The 20104-nt window shown below is 49.5% G+C and overlaps 1 protein-coding gene across 3 annotated transcripts in view; it reads left to right on the forward strand.

Annotated features, from left to right (window-relative positions):
* LOC135503985 (adenylate cyclase type 6-like) overlaps window positions 1–15277 on the forward strand; it is a 113576-nt gene extending 98299 nt beyond the window's left edge. For all 3 annotated transcript variants that reach the window (XM_064922202.1, XM_064922200.1, XM_064922203.1), the window contains 4 exons: window positions 7913–8176; window positions 8781–8985; window positions 11522–11646; window positions 14994–15277. In XM_064922202.1, the coding sequence (XP_064778274.1) occupies window positions 7913–8176; window positions 8781–8985; window positions 11522–11646; window positions 14994–15122 (723 nt within the window). In that variant the 3' untranslated portion in view covers window positions 15123–15277. The remainder of the gene's footprint in view (window positions 1–7912; window positions 8177–8780; window positions 8986–11521; window positions 11647–14993) is intronic.
* Window positions 15278–20104: the final 4827 nt, after the last annotated feature.

A 20104-nucleotide genomic window follows, 5' to 3' on the forward strand; every position in this document is an offset into this window, starting at 1 on the left:
AGTCCACCGCACGCCTTGACTTCCTGTGGAAGCTGCAGGTAGGACCCGGTCTCACACACACTGGTCCAGCAGGTGGAGTCCACCGCACGCCTTGACTTCCTGTAGAAGCTGCAGGTAGGACCCGGTCTCACACACACTGGTCCAGCAGGTGGAGTCCACCGCACGCCTTGACTTCCTGTAGAAGCTGCAGGTAGGACCCGGTCTCACACACACTGGTCCAGCAGGTGGAGTCCACCACACGCCTTGACTTCCTGTAGAAGCTGCAGGTAGGACCCGGTCTCACACACACTGGTCCAGCAGGTGGAGTCCACCGCACGCCTTGACTTCCTGTGGAAGCTGCAGGTAGGACCCGGTCTCACACACACTGGTCCAGCAGGTGGAGTCCACCGCACGCCTTGACTTCCTGTGGAAGCTGCAGGTAGGACCCGGTCTCACACACACTGGTCCAGCAGGTGGAGTCCACCGCACGCCTTGACTTCCTGTGGAAGCTGCAGGTAGGACCCGGTCTCACACACACTGGTCCAGCAGGTGGAGTCCACCGCACGCCTTGACTTCCTGTAGAAGCTGCAGGTAGGACCCGGTCTCACACACACTGGTCCAGCAGGTGGAGTCCACCACACGCCTTGACTTCCTGTAGAAGCTGCAGGTAGGACCCGGTCTCACACACACTGGTCCAGCAGGTGGAGTCCACCACACGCCTTGACTTCCTGTGGAAGCTGCAGGTAGGACCCGGTCTCACACACACTGGTCCAGCAGGTGGAGTCCACCACACGCCTTGACTTCCTGTAGAAGCTGCAGGTAGGACCCGGTCTCACACACACTGGTCCAGCAGGTGGAGTCCACCGCACGCCTTGACTTCCTGTAGAAGCTGCAGGTAGGACCCGGTCTCACACACACTGGTCCAGCAGGTGGAGTCCACCGCACGCCTTGACTTCCTGTGGAAGCTGCAGGTAGGACCCGGTCTCACACACACTGGTCCAGCAGGTGGAGTCCACCGCACGCCTTGACTTCCTGTAGAAGCTGCAGGTAGGACCCGGTCTCACACACACTGGTCCAGCAGGTGGAGTCCACCGCACGCCTTGACTTCCTGTAGAAGCTGCAGGTAGGACCCGGTCTCACACACACTGGTCCAGCAGGTGGAGTCCACCGCACGCCTTGACTTCCTGTGGAAGCTGCAGGTAGGACCCGGTCTCACACACACTGGTCCAGCAGGTGGAGTCCACCACACGCCTTGACTTCCTGTAGAAGCTGCAGGTAGGACCCGGTCTCACACACACTGGTCCAGCAGGTGGAGTCCACCGCACGCCTTGACTTCCTGTAGAAGCTGCAGGTAGGACCCGGTCTCACACACACTGGTCCAGCAGGTGGAGTCCACCACACGCCTTGACTTCCTGTAGAAGCTGCAGGTAGGACCCGGTCTCACACACACTGGTCCAGCAGGTGGAGTCCACCGCACGCCTTGACTTCCTGTAGAAGCTGCAGGTAGGACCCGGTCTCACACACACTGGTCCAGCAGGTGGAGTCCACCGCACGCCTTGACTTCCTGTAGAAGCTGCAGGTAGGACCCGGTCTCACACACACTGGTCCAGCAGGTGGAGTCCACCACACGCCTTGACTTCCTGTGGAAGCTGCAGGTAGGACCCGGTCTCACACACACTGGTCCAGCAGGTGGAGTCCACCACACGCCTTGACTTCCTGTGGAAGCTGCAGGTAGGACCCGGTCTCACACACACTGGTCCAGCAGGTGGAGTCCACCGCACGCCTTGACTTCCTGTAGAAGCTGCAGGTAGGACCCGGTCTCACACACACTGGTCCAGCAGGTGGAGTCCACCACACGCCTTGACTTCCTGTAGAAGCTGCAGGTAGGACCCGGTCTCACACACACTGGTCCAGCAGGTGGAGTCCACCACACGCCTTGACTTCCTGTGGAAGCTGCAGGTAGGACCCGGTCTCACACACACTGGTCCAGCAGGTGGAGTCCACCCGCACGCCTTGACTTCCTGTAGAAGCTGCAGGTAGGACCCGGTCTCACACACACTGGTCCAGCAGGTGGAGTCCACCGCACGCCTTGACTTCCTGTAGAAGCTGCAGGTAGGACCCGGTCTCACACACACTGGTCCAGCAGGTGGAGTCCACCGCACGCCTTGACTTCCTGTGGAAGCTGCAGGTAGGACCCGGTCTCACACACACTGGTCCAGCAGGTGGAGTCCACCACACGCCTTGACTTCCTGTAGAAGCTGCAGGTAGGACCCGCAGGTAGGACCCGGTCTCACACACACTGGTCCAGCAGGTGGAGTCCACCGCACGCCTTGACTTCCTGTAGAAGCTGCAGGTAGGACCCGGTCTCACACACACTGGTCCAGCAGGTGGAGTCCACCGCACGCCTTGACTTCCTGTGGAAGCTGCAGGTAGGACCCGGTCTCACACACACTGGTCCAGCAGGTGGAGTCCACCACACGCCTTGACTTCCTGTAGAAGCTGCAGGTAGGACCCGGTCTCACACACACTGGTCCAGCAGGTGGAGTCCACCGCACGCCTTGACTTCCTGTAGAAGCTGCAGGTAGGACCCGGTCTCACACACACTGGTCCAGCAGGTGGAGTCCACCACACGCCTTGACTTCCTGTAGAAGCTGCAGGTAGGACCCGGTCTCACACACACTGGTCCAGCAGGTGGAGTCCACCGCACGCCTTGACTTCCTGTAGAAGCTGCAGGTAGGACCCGGTCTCACACACACTGGTCCAGCAGGTGGAGTCCACCACACGCCTTGACTTCCTGTAGAAGCTGCAGGTAGGACCCGGTCTCACACACACTGGTCCAGCAGGTGGAGTCCACCACACGCCTTGACTTCCTGTGGAAGCTGCAGGTAGGACCCGGTCTCACACACACTGGTCCAGCAGGTGGAGTCCACCACACGCCTTGACTTCCTGTGGAAGCTGCAGGTAGGACCCGGTCTCACACACACTGGTCCAGCAGGTGGAGTCCACCACACGCCTTGACTTCCTGTGGAAGCTGCAGGTAGGACCCGGTCTCACACACACTGGTCCAGCAGGTGGAGTCCACCACACGCCTTGACTTCCTGTAGAAGCTGCAGGTAGGACCCGGTCTCACACACACTGGTCCAGCAGGTGGAGTCCACCACACGCCTTGACTTCCTGTAGAAGCTGCAGGTAGGACCCGGTCTCACACACACTGGTCCAGCAGGTGGAGTCCACCACACGCCTTGACTTCCTGTGGAAGCTGCAGGTAGGACCCGGTCTCACACACACTGGTCCAGCAGGTGGAGTCCACCACACGCCTTGACTTCCTGTAGAAGCTGCAGGTAGGACCCGGTCTCACACACACTGGTCCAGCAGGTGGAGTCCACCGCACGCCTTGACTTCCTGTAGAAGCTGCAGGTAGGACCCGGTCTCACACACACTGGTCCAGCAGGTGGAGTCCACCACACGCCTTGACTTCCTGTGGAAGCTGCAGGTAGGACCCGGTCTCACACACACTGGTCCAGCAGGTGGAGTCCACCACACGCCTTGACTTCCTGTAGAAGCTGCAGGTAGGACCCGGTCTCACACACACTGGTCCAGCAGGTGGAGTCCACCACACGCCTTGACTTCCTGTAGAAGCTGCAGGTAGGACCCGGTCTCACACACACTGGTCCAGCAGGTGGAGTCCACCACACGCCTTGACTTCCTGTGGAAGCTGCAGGTAGGACCCGGTCTCACACACACTGGTCCAGCAGGTGGAGTCCACCGCACGCCTTGACTTCCTGTAGAAGCTGCAGGTAGGACCCGGTCTCACACACACTGGTCCAGCAGGTGGAGTCCACCGCACGCCTTGACTTCCTGTAGAAGCTGCAGGTAGGACCCGGTCTCACACACACTGGTCCAGCAGGTGGAGTCCACCGCACGCCTTGACTTCCTGTAGAAGCTGCAGGTAGGACCCGGTCTCACACACACTGGTCCAGCAGGTGGAGTCCACCGCACGCCTTGACTTCCTGTAGAAGCTGCAGGTAGGACCCGGTCTCACACACACTGGTCCAGCAGGTGGAGTCCACCGCACGCCTTGACTTCCTGTAGAAGCTGCAGGTAGGACCCGGTCTCACACACACTGGTCCAGCAGGTGGAGTCCACCACACGCCTTGACTTCCTGTGGAAGCTGCAGGTAGGACCCGGTCTCACACACACTGGTCCAGCAGGTGGAGTCCACCACACGCCTTGACTTCCTGTGGAAGCTGCAGGTAGGACCCGGTCTCACACACACTGGTCCAGCAGGTGGAGTCCACCACACGCCTTGACTTCCTGTGGAAGCTGCAGGTAGGACCCGGTCTCACACACACTGGTCCAGCAGGTGGAGTCCACCACACGCCTTGACTTCCTGTGGAAGCTGCAGGTAGGACCCGGTCTCACACACACTGGTCCAGCAGGTGGAGTCCCACCGCACGCCTTGACTTCCTGTAGAAGCTGCAGGTAGGACCCGGTCTCACACACACTGGTCCAGCAGGTGGAGTCCACCACACGCCTTGACTTCCTGTGGAAGCTGCAGGTAGGACCCGGTCTCACACACACTGGTCCAGCAGGTGGAGTCCACCACACGCCTTGACTTCCTGTAGAAGCTGCAGGTAGGACCCGGTCTCACACACACTGGTCCAGCAGGTGGAGTCCACCGCACGCCTTGACTTCCTGTAGAAGCTGCAGGTAGGACCCGGTCTCACACACACTGGTCCAGCAGGTGGAGTCCACCACACGCCTTGACTTCCTGTAGAAGCTGCAGGTAGGACCCGGTCTCACACACACTGGTCCAGCAGGTGGAGTCCACCACACGCCTTGACTTCCTGTGGAAGCTGCAGGTAGGACCCGGTCTCACACACACTGGTCCAGCAGGTGGAGTCCACCACACGCCTTGACTTCCTGTGGAAGCTGCAGGTAGGACCCGGTCTCACACACACTGGTCCAGCAGGTGGAGTCCACCACACGCCTTGACTTCCTGTGGAAGCTGCAGGTAGGACCCGGTCTCACACACACTGGTCCAGCAGGTGGAGTCCACCACACGCCTTGACTTCCTGTAGAAGCTGCAGGTAGGACCCGGTCTCACACACACTGGTCCAGCAGGTGGAGTCCACCACACGCCTTGACTTCCTGTAGAAGCTGCAGGTAGGACCCGGTCTCACACACACTGGTCCAGCAGGTGGAGTCCACCACACGCCTTGACTTCCTGTGGAAGCTGCAGGTAGGACCCTGGTCTCACACCACTGGTCCAGCAGGTGGAGTCCACCACACGCCTTGACTTCCTGTAGAAGCTGCAGGTAGGACCCGGTCTCACACACACTGGTCCAGCAGGTGGAGTCCACCAGGCCACGCCTTGACTTCCTGTAGAAGCTGCAGGTCCAGGCCACAGGACCCGGTCTCCAGGCCACACACTGGTCCAGCAGGTGGAGTCCACCACACGCCTTGACTTCCTGTGGAAGCTGCAGGCCACAGGACCCGGTCTCACACACACTGGTCCAGCAGGTGGAGTCCACCACACGCCTTGACTTCCTGTAGAAGCTGCAGGTAGGACCCGGTCTCAGGCCACACACTGGTCCAGCAGGTGGAGTCCACCACACGCCTTGACTTCCTGTAGAAGCTGCAGGTAGGACCCGGTCTCCCCATTCACACACTGGTCCAGCAGGTGGAGTCCACCGCACCCCTTGACTTCCTGTAGAAGCTGCAGGTAGGACCCGGTCTCAAACCACCACTGGTCCAGCAGGTGGAGTCAAACCGTATCGCCTTGACTTCCTGTCCAGAAGCTGCAGGTAGGACCCGGTCTCACTTTTAACAAACCACACTGGTCCAGCAGGTGGAGTCCAACACGCCTTGACTTCCTGTCCAGGCCACAGCTTTTGCAGGTCCAGGACCCGGTCTCACATCCCCATTCACTGGTCCAGCAGGTGGAGTCCACCAGGCCACGCCTTTTGACTTCCTGTAGAAGCTGCAGGTAGGACCCGGTCTCCAGGCCACACACTGGTCCAGCAGGTGGAGTCCACCACACGCCTTGACTTCCTGTAGAAGCTGCAGGTCCAGGACCCGGTCTCACACACACTGGTCCAGCAGGTGGAGTCCACCACACGCCTTGACTTCCTGTGGAAGCTCCAGGCCACAGGCCTTTTAACAAACCGGTCCCCATTCTCCACTGGTCCAGCAGGTGGAGTCCACCAGGCCACGCCTTGACTTCCTGTGGAAGCTGCAAAGGTACCCACCCGGTCTCCAGGCCACAGGCCTTTTAACACATCCCCACTGGTCCAGCAGGTGGAGTCCACCACAAACCGTATCCCCATTCCCCTGACTTCCTGTCCAGGAAGCTGCAGGTCCAGGCCCGGGCTCACACACACTGGTCCAGCAGGTGGAGTCCACCCACGCCTTGACTTCCTGTGGAAGCTGAAGGTAGGACCCGGTCTCCACACTGGTCCAGCAGGTGGAGTCCACCACAGGCCTTGACTTCCTGTGGAAGCTGCAGGTAGGACCCGGTCTCCACACACTGGTCCAGCAGGCCTTTTGGAGTCCATTCCCCCTGTCCTCTCCACGCCTTTTGACTTCCTGTAGAAGCTGCAGGTAGGACCCGGTCTCACACACACTGGTCCAGCAGGTGGAGTCCACCACACGCCCCGTTTGTTGTATCTGGTGACATCACTAAGATTGCAGGGCTTATTCTTTCTCCATTTATCAAACGGAGTGACGTTACTCTCACCTCTGGTTGAACTTTACTGTACCAAAAACCAATCAGCATTCTGAGTTCCTCTCAAAACCTACAGACAGACAGTGGTTGAACCATTCTCCCTTGTCTGTTCCCTCCAGGCCACAGGCCTTTTAACAAACCATATCCCCATTCTCCTGTCTGTCCTCTCCAGGCCACAGGCCTTTTAACAAACCGTATCCCCATTCCCTTGTCTGTCGTCTCCAGGCCACAGGCCTTTTAACAAACCGTATCCCCATTCCCCTGTATCTGTCCTCTCCAGGCCACAGGCCTTTTAACAAACCGTATCCCCATTCTCCTGTATCTGTCCTCTCCAGGCCACAGGCCTTTTAACAAACCATATCCCCATTCCCCTGTATCTGTCCTCTCCAGGCCACAGGCCTTTTAACAAACCGTATCCCCATTCCCCTGTCTGTCCTCTCCAGGCCACAGGCCTTTTAACAAACCGTATCCCCATTCTCCTGTATCTGTCCCCTCCAGGCCACAGGCCTTTTAACAAACCATATCCCCATTCCCCTGTATCTGTCCTCTCCAGGCCACAGGCCTTTTAACAAACCGTATCCCCATTCCCTGTATCTGTCCCCTCTCCAGGCCACAGGCCTTTTAACAAACCGTATCCCCATTCCCCTGTATCTGTCCTCTCCAGGCCACAGGCCTTTTAACAAACCATATCCCCATTCCCCTGTATCTGTCCTCTCCAGGCCACAGGCCTTTTAACAAACCATATCCCCATTCCCCTGTCTGTCCCCTCCAGGCCACAGGCCTTTTAACAAACCGTATCCCCATTCCCCTGTCTGTCCCCTCCAGGCCACAGGCCTTTTAACAAACCGTATCCCCATTCCCCTGTCTGTCCCCTCCAGGCCACAGGCCTTTTAACAAACCGTATCCCCATTCCCCTGTCTGTCCTCTCCAGGCCACAGGCCTTTTAACAAACCGTATCCCCATTCCCCTGTGTCTGTTCCCTCCAGGCCACAGGCCTTTTAACAAACCGTATCCCCATTCCCCTGTGTCTGTCCTCTCCAGGCCACAGGCCTTTTAACAAACCGTATCCCCATTCTCCTGTGTTTGTCCTCTCCAGGCCACAGGCCTTTTAACAAACCGTATCCCCATTCCCCTGTGTCTGTCCCCTCCAGGCCACAGGCCTTTTAACAAACCGTATCCCCATTCCCCTGTGTCTGTCCCCTCCAGGCCACAGAGGAGAAAGAGGAGATGGAGGAGCTTCAGGCCTACAACCGCCGGCTCCTCCACAACATCCTGCCTAAAGACGTGGCCGCCCACTTCCTGACGCGGGAGAGGCGAAACGACGAGCTCTACTACCAGTCCTGTGAGTGTGTGGCCGTCATGTTCGCCTCCATCTCCAACTTCTCTGAGTTCTACGTGGAGCTGGAGGCCAACAACGAGGGAGTGGAGTGTCTCCGCCTGCTCAACGAGATCATCGCAGACTTTGACGAGGTTTGTTTCTCTGTATGTACTTCTTTTCATCATCCAAGAGCCAATGAGGATGGAGGGGAGGGGAGGACTGAGGGCAGGTGGAGGAGTGGAAGATTCAAAAGTATAATGGCGGGAGATCGTAAATCGCTTAGGAATAGTCTGTAATGAAAGTCACAAATCAGCAATGGAGGGAACAGTAACAGTAGTCTATGCATGATGACATGTTCTGTGTCTACGGAAGAAGAAAAAGAAGACTGTAGTTCCTAATGTTCTTCCTTTCTGCTGATGACAATCCTTTGACTACATTTTTATATTACATATTAGTCATTTAGCAGATGCTGTTATCCAGCTAGGTGGGACAACCACATGTGTCAGTCACAGTAAGTACATTTTTCCTCAATAAAGTAACTATGAGCGAAGTCAGTGTGAGTAGGGGAAAGGGAGTGTTAGTTCACAAATTTTTTTTTTTAACTTGCTTCTCCCTTATGAAAAATGTATCAACTCCTACAAAAATGTCCATTAATTCTAATCCACAGAATAATTGATATTTCCTGTTGCTGCAGGATTTTTCGCTGCTGTAGCAAACTGTCTCTAATGAAGATCCTATGTCTGTTCCTCCCCCCAGATCATCAGTGAGGACCAGTTCCGCCAGCTGGAAAAGATAAAGACCATCGGTAGCACTTATATGGCAGCCTCTGGCCTCAACGACTCTACCTACGACCGCGAGGGACGATCACACATCCTGGCTCTGGCAGACTACGCTATGAGACTCAAAGAACAGATGAAGTACATCAATGAACACTCCTTCAATAACTTCCAGATGAAAATAGGTGAGTCCCTGGAACTATAATAGAGATATGGTAGTAGTAGTAGCAAGAGGAGTAGGAGGGTAGTAGTAGGAGTAGTAGTAGGAGTAGTAGGAGGAGGAGTAGTAGTAGGAGGAGGAGGAGTAGTAGTAGGAGGAGTAGTAGGAGTCGTAGGAGGAGGAGTAGGAGTAGTAGTAGGAGTAGGAGTAGGAGTAGTAGTAGGAGTAGTAGTAGGAGTAGTAGTAGGAGTAGGAGTAGTAGGAGGAGTAGTAGTAGGAGGAGGAGGAGTAGTAGGAGGAGGAGGAGGAGTAGGAGGAGGAGGAGTAGTAGGAGTAGTAGTAGGAGGAGTAGTAGGAGGAGTAGTAGTAGGAAGAGGAGGAGTCGTAGCAGCAGCAGGAGGAGTAGCAGGAGGAGTAGCAGGAGGAGGAGTAGCAGTAGGAGGAGGAGAGCAGCAGGAGGAGGTAGCAGCAGGAGGAGTAGGAGTAGCAGTAGGAGGTAGTAGTAGTAGGAGGAGGAGTAGCAGGAGGAGTAGCAGTAGTAGTAGGAGGAGGAGGAGTCGTAGCAGCAGCAGGAGGAGTAGCAGGAGGAGGAGTAGCAGTAGGAGGAGGTAGTAGTAGTAGGAGTAGGAGGTAGTAGTAGTAGTAGCAGCAGGAGTAGTAGCAGGAGTAGTAGGAGGGAGGAGTAGGATTAGTAGTAGGAGGAGTAGTAGTAGAAGAGGAGTAGTAGAAGGAGGAGGTAGTAGGAGGAGGAGGAGGAGAAGGAGGAGGAGTAGTAGGAGGAGGAGGTAGTAGGTGAAGGAGTAGTAGCAGGCGTAGTAGTAGCAGGAGTAGTAGTAGTAGCAGGAGTAGTAGTAGCAGGAGTAGTAGTAAGAGGAGGAGTAGAATTAGTAGGAGAAGAAGTAGCAGGAGGAGTAGTAGGAGGAGGAGTAGTAGTAGTAGTAGGAGGAGGAGTAGTAGGAGGAGGAGTAGTAGGAGGAGGAGTAGGATTAGTAGTAGGAGGAGGAGGAGGATTAGTAGTAGTAGGAGGAGGAGGAGTAGTAGTAGTAGGAGGAGGAGGAGGAGGAGTAGTAGTAGTAGGAGGAGTAGGATTAGTAGCAGTAGTAGGAGGAGGAGTAGTAGGAGGAGGGGTAGGATTAGTAGTAGGAGGAGGAGATTAGTAGGAGGTAGGATTAGTAGTAGTAGTAGTAGGAGGAGGAGTAGGATTAGTAGGAGGAGGAGTAGGATTAGTAGTAGGAGGAGGAGGAGTAGTAGTAGTAGGAGGAGTAGGATTAGTAGTAGTAGGAGGAGGAGTAGTAGGAGGAGGAGTAGGATTAGTAGTAGTAAGGAGGATTAGTAGTAGTAGGAGGAGGAGTAGGATTAGTAGTAGTAGGAGGAGGAGTAGGATTAGTAGTAGTAGGAGGAGGAGTAGGATTAGTAGTAGTAGGAGGAGGAGTAGGATTAGTAGTAGTAGTAGGAGGAGGAGGAGGATTAGTAGTAGTAGGATTAGTAGGAAGAGGGTAGGAGGAGGAGTAGGAGGAGGAGTAGCAGGATGAGTAAGAGGAGTATTAGGAGTAGTAGATGTAGGAGTAGGATGTAGGAGGAGTACTAGGATGAGGAGGAGGAGCAGGAGGAGCAGGAGAATGAGGAGTAGTAGGAAGAGGAGGATGAGTAGGATATGTAGTAGTAGGAGTAGTAGTAGGAAGAAAAGGAGTAGTGGCCGTCATGAGACAGAGAACAGATGAAGTACATTAATGAACAGTCTTTCAATAACTTCACGTTTCTGTTGAAGTGTCCCTTTGTAAAGTCTACGCACTGAGAGTGTGGATCAATCCTGGTCTTGGAGGGCGACAGTAGTCAACCATTAGTTGAGGTTTATTAGTGTTGGGCTGGAACAAAGCCTGCGGGTGTTGCAGCTCTCTCGGATAACATTGGGAATCCCTAGCCATTGATAATGATCATATTACACATAAGAGTCATTGAACGAAGGCATCTTCTGTATGGGGGAGTTTTGTTAAGAGCCAGTGCTCGGTCTGAACATTAACACGCATTTCTTGAGGTACGGCTTTAGAAGCATGAAGACATTATCTTTCATAACAGCAAGATTGTTTAAGGTGAAATTGATACACACCATATTTCAATGTTACAGCGCTTTTTTATGGGAAACAGATGGAAGAAAGAGTGCTAATTCGCTATCTGCGTATCCGAACAGTTGTGTGTAAACGAAAGACAGGCACAACAAAAGTGTTGTCACTGAGAAATACTGTCGGCTGCAGCTAAGTTAAAACAGTGTACAGTAATTGTGTATTTTGCATATGTGAAATAATTTTTGATGTAATATGAAAGTAGAAGGATTTATGTTTCTAGAACCATACCGTAATTACGAATCCATTCACGTTTAGAAGGAGTATTTGGCTGTCTTGTCTTCCAGAGCCAAAGTCACCTGGAAAACAAAACATGTGATGTCCTCGGGACTATAAGAAGTAAGGTTAGGCTCCATTATTGGGCTAGGGTTTAGTTAAGAAGTAGGTAGAGTGAAGTGGTGCGAGGCAGGGAGGCAGGTTGACTGTGGTCTCCTCATGCAGGTCTCAACATGGGTCCGGTGGTGGCTGGGGTGATCGGGGCCAGGAAGCCCCAGTATGACATCTGGGGGAACACTGTCAACGTAGCCAGTCGAATGGACAGCACCGGAGTCCCAGACTGCATACAGGTACATACACCTACTTATATATGTCATTGAGTCCTACAGCTTTCACTTTTAACACTTATTGAATTGCAATATTAATTAGTCAATGAATTGAATGGATAATAAACAGATGATGAGCTTGAACTCAATATACAGTAGATTCAGTGTCCTCTGTTCTTCATGACCAGTGCTTCCACCTGCTGTACATAAAACCCTACTGCAGCTCATGAGAAGGGCTTACCAAGAAAAACTTTCCAAAAGGACTCATGAGGCAGAAAGGAGTTGGAGCACTTAACAAAAGAGGCAGAGATTCATTTATTTTAATCCATTATTCAGGATGAGTACAGGTGACTGACGTTTAGGCGTCAAGCTTGACATCTTCCTTGAGTTTTTATGACCATGAGTTTTTACAAGGAAGGAACAATAGCTGTAACTAGATAACAAGTGTTCCACTTCAACTAGATCTAAACTTTCCATCATATACTCTTCCTTCCGCTGTGTAGTGCCTTGAACATTATAGAATAGAACAGAACACAATTGAATAGAATAGAACAGAACACAATTGAATTCCAGCCGGTGTCTATTCCACAAGTTACCACCAGCAAAATCTATTTCATTAAAATGCCTATTTACTCTGTTCCATCTGACTGCGCAATCCACTATCTCATCAGCCCAGCCAAGCAATTTATAAATGTGATCTCCATTGTAAAAATCATCTAGACATTATCTCACATTTCTTTTAGACTAACATTTAGTTTTATACAGCGGAGATTTGTATAAACCTTGCTGTCTGTCTCTCTGACATTTGCAATATTGTTTCAATATTCAAATTGGATCTCCAGCTGTCCCATAGTAATGAATGTGTCAGGAGGAGACAGACCGGCAGGCAGCTTTTCTCAGTCGGTCGAAATCATGAAAGCTGGCATCATTGTTATGGATATATACAAACAAATGTCAATTGAAAAAAGGTCAAACTAAATGTTTGGAGGGTATATTGGCATGGGTGTTGTTTGGCCCGAGACCGTGCCAATATCCTCCAAACACTGGCTTTATCACTTTAATACAACGGGTTACCAACATATTCAAATAATGATTTATATTTTTACATAAAAAACATTATTTTGATGAATTTATTCATACTATTTCATCCTTCCACAACATATATAGTCCTGACACAAATCTAGGGTTGCTACCCAACCCGGCTGGTCGTACGTTCTCTCGGTTCAGTTGCCAGAGACGTGACCCAGTCGGTCAGTCTTTCTGTTCTGTATCTATGGACACGACCCAGTCGTTCGTTCTAGATGTTCCATTGCCATACTGGCTGGCGACGTTCTTAGCCCTTGCTTCCTAGCTAGTCAACCATGGCTAACTTAGTCACGTCAAACAGTGCAGACAGAATAACAACAGGAGCTGCATTTCCTTTTGTTTACGTTGTTTTCTAGTGACATTTATATAGACACATATACCAATGAGCTAATGAGGTGCGATTTCGCAGGGCATAGAAAATGTGCTCTCTCGTCAGGACACTGTTGTTCAGAGGAGCTAGCCAACAACACAGATGACACACTCACTTCAAGCTGAAAAGAAGCTGCGCTTTGTTCCGTTGGACCTTTTTTCAGTCAACATTTCTTTGTAAATATCCATAAAATTGTGGGGGTGGCAGGGAGCCTAGTGGTTAGAGGCAGGGAGCCTAGTGGTTAGAGGCAGGGAGCCTAGTGGTTAGAGGCAGGGAGCCTAGTGGTTAGAGGCATGGAGCCTAGTGGTTAGAGGCATGGAGCCTAGTGGTTAGAGGCAGGGAGCCTAGTGGTTAGAGGCAGGTAGCCTAGTGGTTAGAGGCAGGGAGCCTAGTGGTTAGAGGCAGGGAGCCTAGTGGTTAGAGGCAGGGAGCCTAGTGGTTAGAGGCAGGGAGCCTAGTGGTTAGAGGCAGGGAGCCTAGTGGTTAGAGGCAGGGAGCCTAGTGGTTAGAGGCAGGGAGCCTAGTGGTTAGAGGCAGGGAGCCTAGTGGTTAGAGGCAGGGAGCCTAGTGGTTAGAGGCAGGGAGCCTAGTGGTTAGAGGCAGGGAGCCTAGTGGTTAGAGGCAGGGAGCCTAGTGGTTAGAGGCAGGGAGCCTAGTGGTTAGAGGCAGGGAGCCTAGTGGTTAGAGGCAGGGAGCCTAGTGGTTAGAGGCAGGGAGTGGTTAGAGGCAGGGAGCCTAGTGGTTAGAGGCAGGGAGCCTAGTGGTTAGAGGCAGGGAGCCTAGTGGTTAGAGGCAGGGAGCCTAGTGGTTAGAGGAAGGGAGCCTAGTGGTTAGGAGGCAGAGGCATGGAGGGAGGCCTAGTGGTTAGAGGCAGGGAGCCTAGTGGTTAGAGGCAGGGAGCCTAGTGGTTAGAGGCAGGGAGCCTAGTGGTTAGAGGAAGGTAGCCTAGTGGTTAGAGGCAGGGAGCCTAGTAGTTAGAGTATTGGGTCGGTAACCGAAAGGTTGCAAGATTGAATCCCCGAGCTAACAAGGTCCAAATCTGTCGTTCTGCCCCTGAACAAGGCAGTAACCCACTGTTCCTAGGCCATTATTGAAAATAAGAATTTGTTCTTAACTGACCTGCCTAGTTCAATAAAGGCAAAAACATTTTTTAAATAAAATAAATGATGCCAGCTGATTCATGATTTCAACTGACTGAGAAACTCTGCCTCTCTGTCTGTCTCGTCCAGGCTCCCGACACGTTTATTACTATGGGACAGCTGGAGATCCAATTTGAATATTGTCACGATCGTTGCAAGAAGCGGACCAAAGCGCAGCGTGGTGTGAATGCATCATTTAATAGATGACAAAAAACACAAAATAAACTGTACAAAAACAATAAACAAATAACAACCGTGAAGCTATCATAAGAACTGTGCTGACACAAGCAACTAACATAGACAATCACCCACAAACAAACAGTGAAACCCAGGCTACCTAAGTATGATTCTCAATCAGAGACAACTAATGACACCTGCCTCTGATTGAGAACCATACTCGGCCGAAACATAGAAATCCCAAAATCATAGAAAAACAAACATAGACTGCCCACCCCAACTCACGCCCTGATCATACTAAATAATGACAAAAACAACAGAAACAAAGGTCAGAACGTGAGAAATATTGAATTTTTTTTTGCAATTGTCGGAGTGACCGAGAGTAAGGTTAATACAAGTCTCTGCTGTTTAAAACGAAATGTTAGTCTAAAAGTAATGTGAGATAATGTCAAGATGCTTTTTATAATGGAGATCAAGTTTATAAATTGCCTGGCTGGGCTGATGAGACAGTGGATTGAGCAGTCACAAGGAACAGGGTAAATTGGCAATGACACACACACATACACACACTTAAGTGTTCTTGTGTTGTCTTGTCCCAGGTGACCACAGACCTGTACCACGTCCTGGTACAAAAGGGCTACCAGCTGGACCACAGAGGCCTGGTTAAGGTGAAGGGGAAGGGAGAGATGAACACATACTTTCTTACCAGTGGGCCCAATGGTCCCTAGGGCAGTTAACCACTGACGGTCATGGGATTACCGCTGGCTGCTAATGCATGAAGAAAAGAGAGATGAGAGGGGGGGTGTGAGTGAGTTAGTGAAAGAGGGAGAATGGGGGGAAGAAGTTGGAAGAGAGAGAGGAGGGGTGAGTTAGGGAAAGAGGGAGAATGGGGGGAAGAAGTTGGAAGAGAGAGAGAAGGGGGTGAGTTAGGGAAAGAGGGAGAATGGGGGGGAGTGAATGAGTTAGGGAAAGAGGGAGAGTGGGGGGAAGAAGTTGGAAAGAGAGGAGGGGGGTGAGTTAGGGAAAGAGGGAGAATGGGGGGAGTGAGTAAGTTAGGGAAAGAGGGAGAGTGGGGGGAAGAAGTTGGAAGAGAGAGAGGAGGGGGTGAGTTAGGGAAAGAGGGAGAATGGGGGGGTGAATGAGTTAGGGAAAAAGGGAGAGTGGGGGGTGAGAAGAGAGGGGGAGTGAATGAGTTAGGGAAAGAGGGAGAGTGGGGGGGAGTGAGAAGAGAGGGGGAGTGAATGAGTTAGGGAAAGAGGGAGAGTGGGGGGGAGTGAGAAGAGAGGGGGAGTGAATGAGTAAAGGAAAGAGGGAGAGTGAGGCGAGACCGAGAGAGCAAGAAAGAGAGAGAGACAAACGGCTAATGAACACTGGAACAAAAAGAAAAAACCAGTTCAGCTCCAAGATGGACAGGTGTTTGTGTGACCATGTATTCTTCTGCACACAACTTTAGAGTTGCGTCTCAAATGCCACCCTATTCCCTATATAGGGGCCCTGGTCAAAATTAGTGCACTATATAGGGAATAGGGTGTCGTATGGAACGCACCCACATACTTTTTTTTCTTACTTCAACACTTTTTCGACAAAGCTACTTGAAAGATATAAAGAAATAATTATAATGAAGACCTGTTGCCTTACAGAACAAAAGGCTATATTTGTTTTGTTGTGAGCTACACTACAAGTAGTTCACGTCCGGAGTCATTATTTATTTTTCACTGAAATGGATAGTTTTTTTGTTGTCGTGACGACCTTGGAACTTAAACTAAATATGTATTATATGAAATATGCAAGGATAAGAAGAAAAGGATGAAAACGACCAAAGAACACGTTTGATTGCGAGAGACTGACTCTACATACATCTACCAATTTCAGTTTGAAATGAATGCAGAATGAACAACTGAAATGATTGACAACAAAGGCCACAGAAATCAACGTAACGTTCTTTGATAGCGGCGAAAACTTACAGTATATTGATAATATGAAGGAGAACTGAGAAATCTGTCTTTGGTTGTGCACAGCGAATAAAGAGAGAGACCACACACACACACGGGTTACAGTTACTAGTTACTTGTCCAAAATGTAGATTACCCCAACTCAGTAAAGTAATCTGATTACTTTCAGTTACTTTTGGATTACTTCCCGTTAAGAGGCGTAAGAAGAAGACGAAAAGGATCCATCAAACGCATTTGGTGTGACATCACAGTGGTCTCTGACATCACAGTGGTCTCTGACATCACAGTGGTCTCTGACATCATAGTGGTCTCTGACATCATAGTGGTCTTGACATCATAGTGGTCTCTGACTTGTGATCAGACTCAGTCAGTTGGAACAAACTTAAATTTGCACCTTTTTTCAAGGCTGAATTGAATGTCATTGATAATACAGGTGTCTTAATATTTTTTTTTGTTGTCAAACAGTCTTTCTGAATTTATAGGTAATCCAATAAATAATCATCTCCTTTTTGAAAAGTTTCTGTAATCTGATTACAATATTTTTGCTGGTAACGTAACTGATTACTGTTAGTTTTTTTTGTGTGTGTAATCCGATTACATATAACGGATTACATGTAACCCTACACACACACCAGTCTTGGGTTGGATTTCTGTGTTCCTTTCAGGGCCTCTATTGTGTGCAGGCTAACAAACCCACAGAAGGTTGTTTTCTCTTTGCTCGGTATGATCAATTACTTTCTCCCTCTAGATGTATTTTTTGGTACAAGCCAAAACAGAAACTTTAGTGAAGGACAAACAAACAACTGCATTGGTGCCATGGTACTGGAGAGAGTTTTAACTGCTATGAGATGTTTTTTTATGAAATGTGTGTGTGTGTGTGTGTGTGTGTGTGTGTGTGTGTGTGTGTGTGTGTGTGTGTGTGTGTGTGTGTGTGTGTGTGTGTGTGTGTGTGAGAGGGTGTAACTGTATGTTCTCTTTAAAGGGGCACAACTTTTCACTGTGAGGTTTTTAAAGATACGGTATGACAAATGGAGTGTACCCAAATGGCACCCTATTCCCTATATAGTGCACGACTTTAGACCACAGCCCTATGGGCCCTATTACCTATATAGTGTACGACTTTAGACCCCAGCCCTATGGGCCCTATTCCCTATATAGTGTACTACTTTAGACCACAGCCCTATGGACCCTATTCCCTATATAGTGTAATACTTTAGACCAGAGCCTTATGCACCCTATTCCCTATATAGTGTACTATTTTAGACCAGAGCCCTATGCACCCTATTCCCTATATAGTGTACTACTTTTGACCTGAGCCCTGTGGGTCCTGGTAGTGCACTATGGGCCCTGGGCAATAAAAGTGCACTATATAGGGAATAGGATGCCATTTGGGATGTAGAAATACTTTCTTGCCAAAATGATTGCATGTGTGTTGTTATTATATCTTATACTTTGGAGTTGTGTTCATTCCTGATTTTCATTTTTGTTGATTTTATTTGTATTTTTTAAATCACCTTTACTTCATGTATTTAATTCAAATGTTCTGTGATTATGATTGCAATTCCCTTCCAACCCTAAATGTATAAAAACACTCATTGATTTTGGATTGTATTAAAACATATGGGCAGGAGGTGGTTGTCTCCACATAGTAGGCCTACAGTACAATGTAATCGGAGAATAAACAAAAGTTATTCTTTTAAGTCCACTAGCTGTTACCTTGAAATAAGGGTTACATCTATAGCAGTATCTGTACTACATAGTATTTAACGCTATCTGATTTGGCAAGTAGAAGACGTTCGCATGACTGTAAATTGGATAAAAATCATCTGCTAAATGGATTATTATTATTATTATACAGTATAATAGTCTCTTTACCCCCGAAGGTGTACTGTATTTTGAAACTGTTATTTTATGAATGTACGTAAATCACTAAAGATATTGTCCGTCTATGGTGACACTACTACTACTACTACTCATTATTTTCGCAGTACTAACATTATCTACCTTGTATTGAAAGAAATGACCAGAAAGCCCAATGTGGGCTCCCAGGTCAGGACAGGGATGTGACCTGTTCTTTTGCACCAACATGGCAAAAGGGTTGAGGGAGAGGAAGAGCTACTGCTGTGTTTATACTCTATGCCACTCTCTTCCCTTGGTACTCTGAGTCTCACCATACTGTATATCAGGGGAGGAGATTATATAGGGCTTACCATGGTGACTCGGGTTCTCTATCTATCTATCTTCTCCCTCAACCATGAGAAATGAAAGAATAAAGAGTGGACTTGCCTAATAAGAAATTACTTGTTTTTGTTTTCCAATGCAAAACGTTTAGCAACTGTTTGCCCTAATGAACACGAATGAGCCTGCTGATCCCCTGAGCAGCCTGTGTGTAGGAGGGAATGGATATCTGATTGAAGTCGATTTGTTTCCCCCTTTTATTTGCTCTTTTTCCCCATTAGTCTCTTATTGTATTTGAGTTGAAAGGTCAACAAAATAATGTTTGTTTGTTTGTTTTTCCATTCCAAAAATAACACTATACCAGAATTGAAGAAATTCAATGGTATTCTCGTTTGATTTCCCCTTGATACAAAATCAATAAATGGCTGTTTTGTATTATTGATGATTGTCATTCAGTTATTACTCTGTTATTATTCAATCAATGTCTGCCCCTAATCAATGTGCTATGTTAACCTATGTGTTTTGCTGCTGTTTCATTGCAATGGACATTTTAGTCAAATAATAAGTTAGTGAAGTTATTGGTAATGTCATGTACATAATAATGGGTAGCATTATTAGTTAATTTTGATCATTTAGCAGATGCTCTGATCCAGAGCGATTTGGGGTTAAGTACCTTGCTCAAGGGCACAGATTTTTCACCTAGTCGACTCGGGGATTCGAACCAGCAACCTTTCAGTTACTGGCCCAATGCTCTTAACCGCTGGGCTACCTGCCACCAGTTGCTACTATACCCCCTGTCAACTAAACATGAATAATAACTGTAGTAACAACGCTGTAGTCACATAGGAATTGCTACGTAATGGTTTTAGAATGGGAGTTAGCCTCGTTGCACCATCCTGATCCAGCCAGCTAACATAACATAAGGCGCAGTGGTCTAATGCACTGCATCTGCTAGAGGCATCACTACAGACCCTGGTTCGATTCCAGGCTGTATCACAACTGGTCGTGATTGGGAGTCCCATAGGGACGCCGTACAGTTGGCCCAGCATCGTCGGGGTAGGCTGTCATTGTAAATAAGAATTTGTTCTTTACTGACTTGACTAGTTAAATAAAGGTTACAATTTTTTAAAATCAGTTTTGCTATATGGATTAAGTGAAACTAAACCAGAGCACAGCAGTAAGCATGGTGGATTAGGATGCGGCTAGCAGGGTTGGGATCAATTCATTTAAATTCCAGTCAATTCAGAAAGTACACTGAAAAGTCCAATTCCAATTCTCTTCAATGCTTGTCAATGAGTGACATTTGTAATTGTAATTAAGATTTGCTTTTTGAATTGAAATTAATTGAGCCCAACTCTGGAGGCTAGATGGGAGTAAGTCTGAAGGGAAAGTGTAGACCTAGGTAGGGTTTTTATTTCTCAACACACCACACAGAAAGGAATAGCTAGTACCACTGGAGGGCAATGTAAGACCTCACATACTTTCACTCTTCTGCCTTATTCACCAGACAACTTGTCTTTTGACGACAGACCAATAAGCAATTAGTTGAACAATTTAATTTACTGCAATAGATGTAATTC

Source organism: Oncorhynchus masou, chromosome 18 (genome assembly GCF_036934945.1).
Source record: "Oncorhynchus masou masou isolate Uvic2021 chromosome 18, UVic_Omas_1.1, whole genome shotgun sequence".
In the NCBI taxonomy this organism is placed as follows: domain Eukaryota; kingdom Metazoa; phylum Chordata; class Actinopteri; order Salmoniformes; family Salmonidae; genus Oncorhynchus; species Oncorhynchus masou.